Source organism: Argopecten irradians, chromosome 11, assembly GCF_041381155.1.
Source record: "Argopecten irradians isolate NY chromosome 11, Ai_NY, whole genome shotgun sequence".
Classification (NCBI taxonomy): Eukaryota; Metazoa; Mollusca; class Bivalvia; order Pectinida; family Pectinidae; genus Argopecten; species Argopecten irradians.
Window position 1 is genome coordinate 37175989 of NC_091144.1, and position 13153 is coordinate 37189141.

The 13153-nt window shown below is 33.5% G+C and overlaps 1 protein-coding gene across 1 annotated transcript in view; it reads left to right on the plus strand.

Annotated features, from left to right (window-relative positions):
* Nucleotides 1-599: 599 nt before the first annotated feature.
* The window catches only part of LOC138335461 (galanin receptor type 1-like), a 30126-nt gene continuing 17572 nt past the window's right edge, over nt 600-13153 (plus strand). The window contains exon 1 of the mRNA XM_069284564.1: nt 600-1388. Within this exon, the coding sequence (XP_069140665.1) occupies nt 1061-1388 (328 nt within the window). The 5' untranslated portion in view covers nt 600-1060. The remainder of the gene's footprint in view (nt 1389-13153) is intronic.

Below are 13153 nucleotides of genomic sequence, written 5' to 3' on the forward strand. Positions count from 1 at the left end.
AGCTCCCACAGAGTGCCACTGTTAAAGAATATGGTACAAGTTCCCACTGAGTGACAATGTTAGAGAATATGGTGCAAGCTCCCATTGAGTGACAATGTTAGTTAGTATGGTACAAGCTCCCACTGAGTGACACTGTTAGAGAATATGGTACAAGCTCTCACTTAGTGACACTGTTAGAGAGTATGGTACAAGCTCCCACTGAATGACACTGTTAGAGAGTCTGGTACAACCTCTCACTGAGTAACACTGCTAGATAATATGGTTGTTAGAGAATATGGTACAAGCCCCCACTGAGTGACACTGTTAGAGAATATGGTACAAGCTCCAATTGAGTGACACTGTTAGAGAATATGGTATAAGCTCCAATTGAGTGACACTGTTAGAGAGTATGGTCCAAGCTCTCATTGAGTGACACTGTTAGAGAGTATGGTACAACCTCCCACTGAGTGACAATGTTAGAGAGTATGTTACTATATAGAGAGAAGTCAGACCTGTACTAGCGCCCGCTCCACTGATTGACACTCAGAACTCGGTATCAGCTCCCATGTAGTGACACTGAGAGAGATTGGCCAGGCTGTGATAGTTGGGCGTCCGTCGTGATACAGAGGAGACGGTTGGGTATTAGTAACGATCATCGTTTTCTGTTTGGCATCAAACAACTTCGAGAACTGCAGTTAAAATCTGTACAGAATGATTTATAGGATTTAAACCAGTGAGATTATTTTCTTTATATTTAATTATGCTTATAAATCTTTCAAAAATCGGCTCCAGCACGCAATTTTCTGATATCTAAGATCTGTTCCGGATTACGTTTTTCGCAGTAGAAAAAAACCCTGTTTCGAATAGTTTAATGGTTTTACCAGAAATATGTTCTTGGGATATTAACAACTATAGGTGGCAAATATGATTTTAAACCCAAATGATTGAATAAATAAGTTATTATGAATGAAAAATTAAATTAGATCTGCTTCGTATAAATATTAACATCACCGCAGCGGCATTTTTCATATTCGTCGTCGTTTCAGCCAGAAGGAATACTTTAAACATTTTAAAAAGCATCATGGATGTAACAGGAAGTGTTTCTAATGTGACTATATCATATTTTACTTACTCCAACATGAACGAAACCAGCGAGCCCGTTCATGCGGAACTTCCTGATTACATATTTTGGTATGTTACCTTGGCCAACTTGTGTATTTTCGTTGTTGGAGTCGTTGGGAATATTCTTGTCCTGACCGTTATAATACGTCACAAGGAGATGCGCACGCATATGAACTGTCTATTGTGTAACCTGTGTGTAGCGGATTTACAAGTTCTACTTATCTGTCAACCGGCCGGAATGGTCGAGTTCTATGGCAAAGATCGCTGGTACCTTGGACCTGTCATGTGTAAGTATCGAAGATTCTATTTCTCACAAAAATATTCTAAGAGTAGTTTTTTTTCCACATTCGAATGTTCTTTCTTCCTTTAAAAAGAAGTTTTAGGGGGCTCTGAACTTCCAATTTGTTATGTAAAATAATTACAAGAAATTAATATGCAAACGTAAAAAAAATTGCGCGATGAGAAAATTGACGCTAATTACACGGATACTATTTTGTTGCGATTAATCTACTTGTATATTACAAAATTTTAAAACGTATATATCGCGATAATAAGAACGTCGCAAAATTAAAAGCTCGCGAATATATTTGTTTTAACAGTAAAGATAAATAATGACGTAAAATTGTTAAATGCTGTCAGAAAAAAAGTAATCAAAATAAATAGACAATTGTATATAGATGAAGCACTCTAATATACTCTCTATGGAGTTATTGGATGACTGTGTTACTCAGTATGGGGCATGTTTGGCAGGGAAAAAATCGTAGCCTCAGATGTTATCTGGTACAGAGTGATACTGTGGAGCTGTTTTCTTGTCAGACTGAAATGTATCCTATTCCCTAGTGTTTCAAAGCTTAAACTGTCATCATGAAGATACTAAATCTCTATTATTCATGCTAAAAAGCAAACAAAAAATACAAAAAAAAAAAAAAAAAAAAAACAACAAAAACAGAAACAAAAACAAAATAATAAAAAACATACATTCTAAAACACAAAAAAAAACCACAAAAAACAACACTTTAAAACACTGTTTCTAGTTATGAATTGTGACCAAAATTAATTGATTCCCATAAAAAAACGGCTCAATTGGGAAGCGAAACATCTACTTTAGGCAGATGGATGATGTTGATCGCCATCTTGGACAATTGTGATAACAGAAGAGCACTTGTCAATCCTAATGATAACAACTCTATCATCCTTCAGATTCCATCATTACTATGAATTTAAGACACTTAAAAGATACGCTAGTTTACAGCAACGCATTGTTACAGCCCACTTTGAAATTTTCGAAGAGCGTTATTTTCTGAAAGTGGGTTATACCAACGCACTTGTATCACCATTTTCCATTCTTTGAAGAAGAGATACTTTTCCTGTTAAGCAATAGAACGTTTTATGGCAGCGAGAATATTTTCGACGTCATCTATTAATTGATTCGTCTCCTGTCACCTAAAAACAATGTGCCAGCAATAAATATGTAAATAAGTGTATTCAACATTCGCAACAATTGAAGCCGGCTGTTAATATGTCTCTTTACTTTCTATGAACAAAGTCGTATATTATTTGAAAGGAAAAAAAATTGGATGCAACAGCAAACAAACGTATTGACCTAAAGTAAAATACGTAGCACTTAGAAATACAGATGTTTCGAGATACCAAACCAACGTGGGTAAAATATCATTTACCACCGATAAGTTCCACTTTCCGATGATTGTGACGTCACACAATTCACGTCAAAACATGACGTAACAATCATCGGAAGATGGCCGAGATACTCGATGTCAAATTGTATTCCACCTACGTTTTTTAAGTCGAAATCGACGTATTGTCACTACACACTGTCGTGTTAAATCTACTGCGTCTAAAATATGCGATTTCAATGTAACGTAAACAATCTATTGGGTTCATTGTGACATTGAACTGAAACATCAATTATATGAAGTTTGGCTAGGTCTGAGATCAGACGTCATACATTTAATTTGAAGCAATGTGAAAATGACACTATTTCGAATATTTTCTATTAACTCATTCCCAAACCATCTGAATGAATTACATTAATTTTTTAACAATGGTGTATATGAAAATTAAGTTAAAACATTCATTATGTTTTCGTTGAATCTATTATCTTAATTAAAAATGTACAGATACACTGCATGTTAATTATGCATTTCTCATATAAACCATAAATAAAGATTAAAATCGAATTATATGGCGTCGTCCACCACAGGATGGTGTCGAACGAATTTAAGACAGATTTGATGGAATCCTCTCCAATCTAAAAGATGTGAGGAAGAAGAAAGATTCTAAAGTGTTTTATATTTTTTCCACCCTGATAATACGCTGATGTATTTTCTTCATGATAGAAAAAAACATTAGAGCCAACGCATATCTATGGATATGCTTTTTTGAAAATACAGTACCATCTCAGTTATGATAAGCATGTTGCAGAGTTATCTGCCCTTGTGGGTAGATATTGATTGTAACGTCATGTAATTACGAGTGTAACCTCATAGTTTTCGGAGAAAACGACGTGAATTGCGTTTCTACAATAATGACGTAACAATCGATACCTACCCGCATTTATATCGGGAATGTAAATATCGTGTCTTAAAGTTATACGTGCCGTATTTTTCATACTCACGAATCAAGATGAGCTTTTAATATGTTATTCATCACCAAAAATTACCAACTTTTTGAAAATCACAGTGCTTTCAATGCATAGGTTTTAATTTTACATGTACAAATAAGAGCTGAAAATGATTTTTGGCAGTACTGCCAAAAACCATTTATTTACATCAATAGTGAAGTGAAATGAGTACATAGGGTGAGACCATGAAGCCAAATTGTGGTCTTCAATTTCATTACACATTTTTACAATGTTTTTAGTAATTATAAAGTGAATTCTGCCGGTATTTTTTCATTTAAACATATTAATGGCATAAAAACAACAATTTTTCAGTACAAAATTTCCGTGTTATAATAACGATTATAAGTCATCTGAAGCCATTTGAATGGTTTTTATAGCTTTATTCACCAAACCTTATGGTTTTTTAATAAATTAATGATGAAAAACTAGCATGTCAAAATTATCGCCCAGTTACGGCACATATAACCTTAACATGCAAGGGAGAATTCTATGCTATTACATTTACTTATTAGTCTTGGTTGTATCGAGCCTTTTCATTGGCTTAAAAAGTCACAGTACCACCTCTTTATTAAGTTCCTTGCGGTCCCCGATGGTTTCAGATGGTTTAACAATGTAGTTCGATTGCACAATATATGATTGAAGCTTCTATCTATTAATAGTCTATAAACAACTTCTAGTTATGACAGAGTATTATTAAATCATTCAACATCAAACCAAACATTATGCAATATTTTGAGGGTATACTAGATTTACATGCACAAGTAAGTAAAAAGCCACGATTTTCATACGGCGATCGAAAACATTCGCTGTGACGTAATCTCCAAGTTGGTCTCAATATATACAAAAACTGGTGCTTTTATTGACTTAATATAATGTTTTGTTGATATAACAAGAGAGGAGAACATGTAACGACCTGACCGAGGCTCGAACTCAGGACCTTTTATACCTCACGAGACCATTCATACATATTTATTCGTGATATAAATCTTAAAGACAATTACATAAATACGCACATAAGTAAGTATATTGACATCGACTCACTACAACACCATCATCGATAATAATTAAATCAAAGTAGATGATAAAAGAGATATTCTCTATCAACTGAGCGACCTGTTTACCGAAGATCGACCCAGTCCTACTCCGCTACTCTCCTCCCTTCTCTCCCAAGTTGTTTCTTAGCTTTTAAGACCTACCATTTACTGTACCACACCGACCGTTTGCATTTAGTTGGTCGTCAACTCTGTAACATGAGAGGAGAAAATACAGCGGCCGGACCGGGGATACCGTATGCTATACTGATTAAAGTACTAGATCACGAATGATGGTCCAAGTCCAATCCCGCTTCACTGAATATCGAGAATATCAAGATATTGTCAAACACTTACATACTAATTATCTCACTAACTAATAAATGTATAATGCTATTGTTAATTATTATTATTACCATACGATAGTAATTGATGTTCTACAAGGATAGATAATCAATACGGATGATGACCCCTCATATATCTCTTTATGTGATGAGTCTCATTATATCGCTGTATCTGTAGGTGGTCATCAATGTTGATTGATACAAATGTAAAACTGTATAAAGATATTTTCTTCAGATTTATTCAATTCATACTGTATAGTTGATAATTTTTGCGGGTGGAAAAATTCGTGATTTGTAACTTATTTCCGGTGGCTTATTTTCGCGAACTATCTTTAAAGATGTTGCCTTTAAAAAACGTCATCCTTGATAGGATTTAATATATAAATCCTTAATCTTTTTAAAATAATTTCACGAGGTATTAAATTTCACGAATTATGGTTAGTCAGTCAAATTGGCGAAAATGAAACCAAGGCGAATATCAGCAACTGTACAGTAACCCTTTCATTGGAACCATATTGCGTAGATCAATTGTCACAATGATGTATTCAATCATATGTTTTGTCCGATAAATCAGAAAATGCCTGTTCGCAAACCTGAAACCAGTGACGACAGAGAGCAGACATCATCTCTATTGCTAACTGACCTCTTTCACTCACAAGGGACGTACTGATGCTTGAAACCGTGTATACTTTGTATTGCTCTTTAATGATCACAACGTTTGGTCCGAGACTTTATCAAGCATATTGTCTCTTGAGAAAAGCTTTCCAACTGAGTGTTATTGAAATTGATAATACTATATTTCTCGCTAAATTTGATATCATTTAGTTACCGCTATATCAATATACGTCCATCCAAAATAAGTATAGATCAATCTTACAAGGACCACTGTGTTATTTAGTTACTAGTAATCCATTTCACCTTTTTTTCCGATGTACCCATGTAATTTCTTTCAGCAAATTACAATAATTTTACACTTAGAAGACAATTTCTCTCACACCATGTGGCCGCTCCATGACTACCATCAGAAACAAAATAATCATGCTACAATATCTATTTTTGAATTGAATTCTTTTTTAAATGCAATAATAGAAAAGTGTGCGATAGATGACTCCTGGTTGTATTGTATAGACAAATTCCGTATTGATTAAACAAATTCCGTATTGTTGAAACAATGGTGAAATATTGTACTGACTTTCGTTCTGAAAACTATATATATATATATAAGAAAATCTATTGCAAATTTTCAAGACATAACCCATATGTATGTGACGTCACAAAAATATTTAACACGAAATATATATATGGCGTCAAAGAACACTTTACAAGGATGTGTTTGTGACGTCACAAAACACTTTACACGGGTCTACACATGTATATATGATGTCACAGATAACACTATATCTGAAGATATATATATTACGTGTTTATTCTAGGCTGATTGTAAAGTTTAAACATGTAATCGTTTGCAGAGCAAAAATTCAAAATGTAAAATCTTAAGAAACAGACCCAACCCTCATTCAATCCATTGCACTATATTTGAAGTTCACAGCTCTCAATTCTAATAAGACTGATTTTTTTCCCTAGTAAATATCTACCAGTATGTTTAGTTTGTCATTTTGTCTGTTCCTAAAATAATCCCACGTGTACCGCCAGATATTCATTAACAACATCATTAGGTATTCACTCGTTTACGCACAACATATTGAATATATAGTATAAGCGTTAATGAGGTGAGAAGATGGCGTTAACGGTATTCAGTAGGGATTTATGGGTCAACACGCAGACGCAGACTTCCATGTCACGTTTATAAGAGATATTATTATTATATTGTAGAACCAAAAGAGACACCTATTCATAGATTACACATTCAATATGCATTGTGTAATTCAACGTCATACAGTGCAATATACGTTGTGTAATCCTAACATCATACAGTGCAATATACATTGTGTAATCCTAACATCATACAGTGCAATATACATTGTGTAATCTTAACATATACAGTGCAATATACATTGTGTAATCTTAACATACATGCATACATTGTGCAATCTAACGTATACATGCATATACTGTGTAATCCTAACGTATACAATGCAATATACATTGTGTATCCTAACGTCATACAGTGCAATATACATTGTGTAATCCTAACGTCATACAGTGCAATATACATTGTGTAATCCTAACGTCATACAGTGCAATATACATTGTGTAATCCTAACATCATACAGTGCAATATACATTGTGTAATCCTAACGTCATACAGTGCAATATACATTGTGTAATCCTAACGTCATACAGTGCAATATACATTGTGTAATCCTAACGTCATACAGTGCAATATACATTGTGTAATCCTAACGTCATACAGTGCAATATACATTGTGTCTAATCCTAACATCATACAGTGCAATATACATTGTGTTATCCTAACATCATACAGTTCAATATACATTGTGTACTCCTAACGTCATACAGTGCAATATACATTGTGTAATCCTAACGTCATACAGTGCAATATACATTGTGTAATCCTAACATCATACAGTGCAATATACATTGTGTAATCCTAACGTCATACAGTGCAATATACATTGTGTAATCCTAACATCATACAGTGCAATATACATTGTGTAATCCTAACGTCATACAGTGCAATATACATTGTGTAATCCTAACGTCATACAGTGCAATATACATTGTGTTATCCTAACATCATACAGTGCAATATACATTGTGTACTCCTAACGTAATACAGTGCAATATACATTGTGTAATCCTAACGTCATACAGTGCAATATACATTGTGTAATCCTAACATCATACAGTGCAATATACATTGTGTACTATTTTTTCCTAACATCATACAGTCAATATACAGTCAATCCTAACAGTATACAGTGCAATATACATTGTCTAATCCTAAAGTCATACAGTGCAATATACATGGTGTAATCCTAACATCATACAGTTCTTCATACAGTTCAATATACATTGTGTAGTTCTAACGTCAAACAGTACAATATACATTGTCTAATCCTAATCATACAGTGCAATATACATTGTGCTATCCTAACATCATACAGTTCAATATACATTGTGTAGTTCTAACGTCAAACAGTACAATATACATTGTGTAATCCTAACGTCATACAATGCAATTTACATTGAGTAATCCTAACGTAATACAGTGTGATACATTGTTTAATATTTACGTCATACAGTGCAATATACATTGTGTAATCCTAACGACTTTGATGATAAATGATTCTATCGAAATCAACGTAAGTAAAAGGTTGTATTTATAAGACTGAGTCTCAACTTTTTAATGCTTTTTATGATTTGTTTCTTTTTTTAAATGATACATTACATTGTAGAAACCTACGTGTTTTTGCAAAATCAAATATCATCCAAAACCTGTTAGTGCAAGGAACATGTCGCGTCATCACCACCACAGCTGTTAAACTGTTCAATAAAGTGTAATTAACATTATAATTCAATTCTGCTTGTAACGAGAATTTTCATTGGCTTAAAAATTTTCTTTATCAGCTCATAAAGGAAAAATTAGCGTCACCGTTTGTAACGTCGCTTCTGATTGGCTGATATAACAGCGTAATGATTTCATAGGAAAAAAGTCCCAAAATGAATTCGGAATTTTGAATAGATTATCGTTAGTAAATTTAGTTATAAGAATTAGTTTGGATATATTTTTTTTGTTATGGAGATATAACACAAAAATCTAAGTTTACTATCATCATCAACCGCTTCGCGGTTTATTTAGAGAACACACAGATTTTTGTGTTATACCTCTATAACACAAAATTTATTTAAGTTAATCCTTATTAAACGCAATATTTCTGACGCAAAAAGAGCTTAATACGATTACTACAAAAAATATTTGCGTGCGCAGTAACTCACGATGGACATGTTTTCATAGACGGTTAGGATTTGTCTCCGAAGCATGTATATCTAAAAAACAAGTGTCATCCTATTTATCAGCTGTTCAACTTCCATCCAACAGGAATAAGTGATGCGATTACACAACTAATAAATATCCGTACTTTGTTCAGACGTATCACCGTTTCATGACAATTTACGTGTGTGGTGGCTTCATGACATTTTACTAATTATCCAATCGATGTGACGTACAACTTCTTATATGAAACAAAACATCTGACATATGAATGCATAATTACGCTACAAGGCCATTTAAAAATAAAAGTGTTCTATTAACAGGATGTTTTGAACAAAATAGCTGTTTCGCTTGGTTATCCTGTAGGATCGATATGTTGATACATCGAGCGAGTATTTCTATTTTTAATCATTTAAATAACATTACTCCTACAGCATATCAGAGTTCAAATTAGATGTGAAATATCATGTTTTTGAAAATATTACAATAATAACAGAGCATATGATATTGACAAATTGGTGTTAATTTCTCAGCAAACATGGTAATTTCATCGATTTCTTTGTTGATACTTAGCTTTTGGGGGGAAATTAAATCATTGCTATAAGACCACTTGAAAAATGTAAACCAAATGGATGTGTTTGCACCATGCCAAATACAAAGGGGCTATTTCGGAGGGATATTTCTAATTTAGTTGGTTGTTCCCTATAACTTTTAAAAGAGTTGCTACCTTTGTACATGTAGGGTCCATTCTTCTATACAAAGGGGCTATTTCGAAAGTCTAATTCTCGTTTAGTTGCTTGTTCCCTATAAGCACCATCGAAGTTGCTACCTACATTTAAGCCATGTTGATTGAGGATGTAAGAGTGTAGTAAGTAGATTTTAAGGTCTCATGGGATAATGATTATTAGTCTAACGCCGTCTGGCAATTACCGTGCACGTCATTATAACAGTGTCGAAAATGGGGAATAAAGCTCTAGTAATGATGTGTTATTTGGAAAATTGTATTGTATGATTTATGCCTTTTCAATGACTCGACAAAATCGTATATACCGACATTTATTCTGGATAAGAATTATTTACATTGAATCGTATGAGTAATGATTGTTTTTGCTACTGAACCAAGCAAGCAATCTGCGAGGTTAGCAATATTTTTTTTTCTCGAAGGCTGATATCTTATTTTAGCGACAACAATAACATACAATGTCAGGAGAACTATTGCACGGGTTAGTTTAAAAAAAATCTTGTCTTTATTTTCGATCGATACACATTAAATAAAATAAAATATCAGTTAGAAATAGGAACAAGTGTCGTGGGCTTATTGATTGATAAGTGGTATGCGATACACCATTTATTTAAGATGATACACCGCCGACAGAGCATAAATGATATTCTTCATTTGAACAATAATTGGTGTTTAATTGTGTATATATATGCCTAATTAACACAAAAAATAATATAAAATATTTTATTTTGCATTTGGTGCATGCGCAATCACAACTTCATTCTATATAAGATATAGTGCCACAGAATTTTTCCGGGATGCAATTAATTCTTTTTCATATTTTCAACTTGAAGTAAAATTAGAAGCTCAAACTTTTCAATGGTAGTAATGGTGTAAAATAAGTAACTTTCGTAACTGAAGAAAAAAATAAAATCGTCTGCTCCTGTTTTTGATAGTGAAAAAATACTATTTGTCAGCGGTGGAGCATCTTTAACAGTCACGTTCTCGCAGTTTATAATGAGTAATTATCAGCGGAAGTTTTAACTCACCTTTGGGGCTAATTCACGTACCACGTGATACCTGATAATGCGGGACTCTTTTTTCTATTTGTGATGGAATGTTATTAACAGATGAAACCCTGTTATTTCAGAGGGAAAATTACAAGGAAGTACGTTTCATCACCACTGGAGATTCTAGTACGGCATAAATATAGTGAGGTATCACATGGATTAGTCCCATTTAAGTTACTTTGGTGATATATAGTCATAGTCTGCAAGCTTACATGTCGTATATGTGAACTTATTAACGGATGAAAATTATTCAGTAATAATCATGTACTAATTATCGATATTTAGCAATCAATAACTGAGATATAATCATGATAATGAACGCGTACATCGTTATTATATTTTAAACATCACCGGAATCATTATCAATAATTGTAGGGTTTGAATATCAACACCAAGCAATTACATGTACATGATTGTTCTAGATCTGACCCCAGTGACCCAGAAACACATTATGTTTGTATGTGGTTCGTCGCAAACAATATCTTCAGTCTAGAGATGAATGGTGCTACTAGTATAATAAGTTGACTCTGCCTAATCGAGCTCGTACTTTAATAGTACTGTTATCAATTTGTCTTTGTTTTCATACTAAATTTGACTTTCTGATTGGTCGATTCCTTTTTTTTGCAAACCACCATGAAATATAATCCGAAAATGGCGCGGAAACTAGACGTTATCTTGACGTCACAATAGAAACATTGACGTTAACATTAATCATAAGAATGGATGTTACTATTTTTTAATTCTACAGTGTTATGAAATAAACTTTTGTGAGAATCGCGCACACCTTTTCCAACGAAAATATCTTTCATGAAAAATAATGATATTACTGCTCATTATAGTTAAAAAAAACCTTTTGTTTCGTGTTTTCAAGCTCAACGGCATTTTCACGTCTATTCATTGTCGGGAAGTATATGTAAAGCGCTCTAATGCGGTTGTAGTTGAATTATTTCGCGGCATATTAATTTTTGCAAAGCCTTATCGACAGTAAAATACGCGAAAAGGAATCGCACGTGAAAATAAGTTGGTTTTTACTATGTAGATACTATGTAGATATGATGCTGTGTTATTTCATGCAAATGAATTACATGCGTTTCATATAATTTGGCAGAATAGAATAATAAATCTCCAGTAACGCCCTTTAAGGAATAGTTTCTCAATCTCATGAAGTTTTTCTCCATCTTCGTCGGTTATCTTGCAATGATACTTTATTTGAATAACGAATAACGAATAAATGTCGAACTTTGATTTGCTGTCAATTACTGACATACCCATTAGTGACATATCAGGTTTAGGAGATCGAAAAACATAATTACCTAGAAATCCTAACAGAACTACTTGACTAACCTAACTAATTAACCATTTAGTTTTCGGACTTCATTTCCAGAGACGGAATACTGATGGTAATGTGTCGGATTTCTTTGATCACACGGCCAACGTGGTAAATTTATTCCAATACTCTTCTTTTCAATTATTAGGTACCAACAACAAATCTTATCATTAACATTTTATCTTGAGTATTTGCTCATCTCCATATAAACAATGTTAACATCGCTGCTGGAGTGCGTCTTAATTAGAATGTTTTTATGAGTGGAACTCTCAAGTGACCTTCTTCGTGTATATGGTATGCTCCCTTAGGAAAAGTCCATTTCCATCAACATGTGATCCTAATTCTATTTGCGAGTGTGCCTATCATTTCAATAAATATCGGTAAAATAACATGTTAATTATCCCAGCATAATATGTCAGGTGTTTGTCCTGTAATGATATAATGATTTGAAACGGGATACCAAATACACACAAAAAAAAATCAGCTGATATTTCATGACCTCGAGAGCTATCATCTAGTACCTCCATGCATTAGATCTAGTGATCGCTAATTGTTACCGTTTAACGCAGAGAACAACCCTTTTACAATTGACTGATGAAATCTTGTTCCTATTAAACATTTCGCTGTTCTGTAGTGGTAACTAGGGTCTTTAGTGATGTATATTTCCCACTCATTTTGATGGTCGTTGTTGGTAAGATGATGGTATTGAATTAAGAAGAATTAGTTCAATAAAGGTGATTTACGCGGTATATTACAAATTATTTGGTCTGTGTATATTTCTGATTCATTTAGGTGGTCGTTGTTGTTAAGATGGTGATATTAAATTAAGAATTTTAAGTTAAATATTGATGGTATAACATGTAATTGTTTCTATGTCTACAGTGCAATGACCCTCGATAATCCGGGCATTTAGCCCAAACCGTCATCATTGAGAGTATTCCTGACTTACAGAATTTGTTTATAAAATCTGTTGATATGTTCACGATTTCGGGAGAGATCACT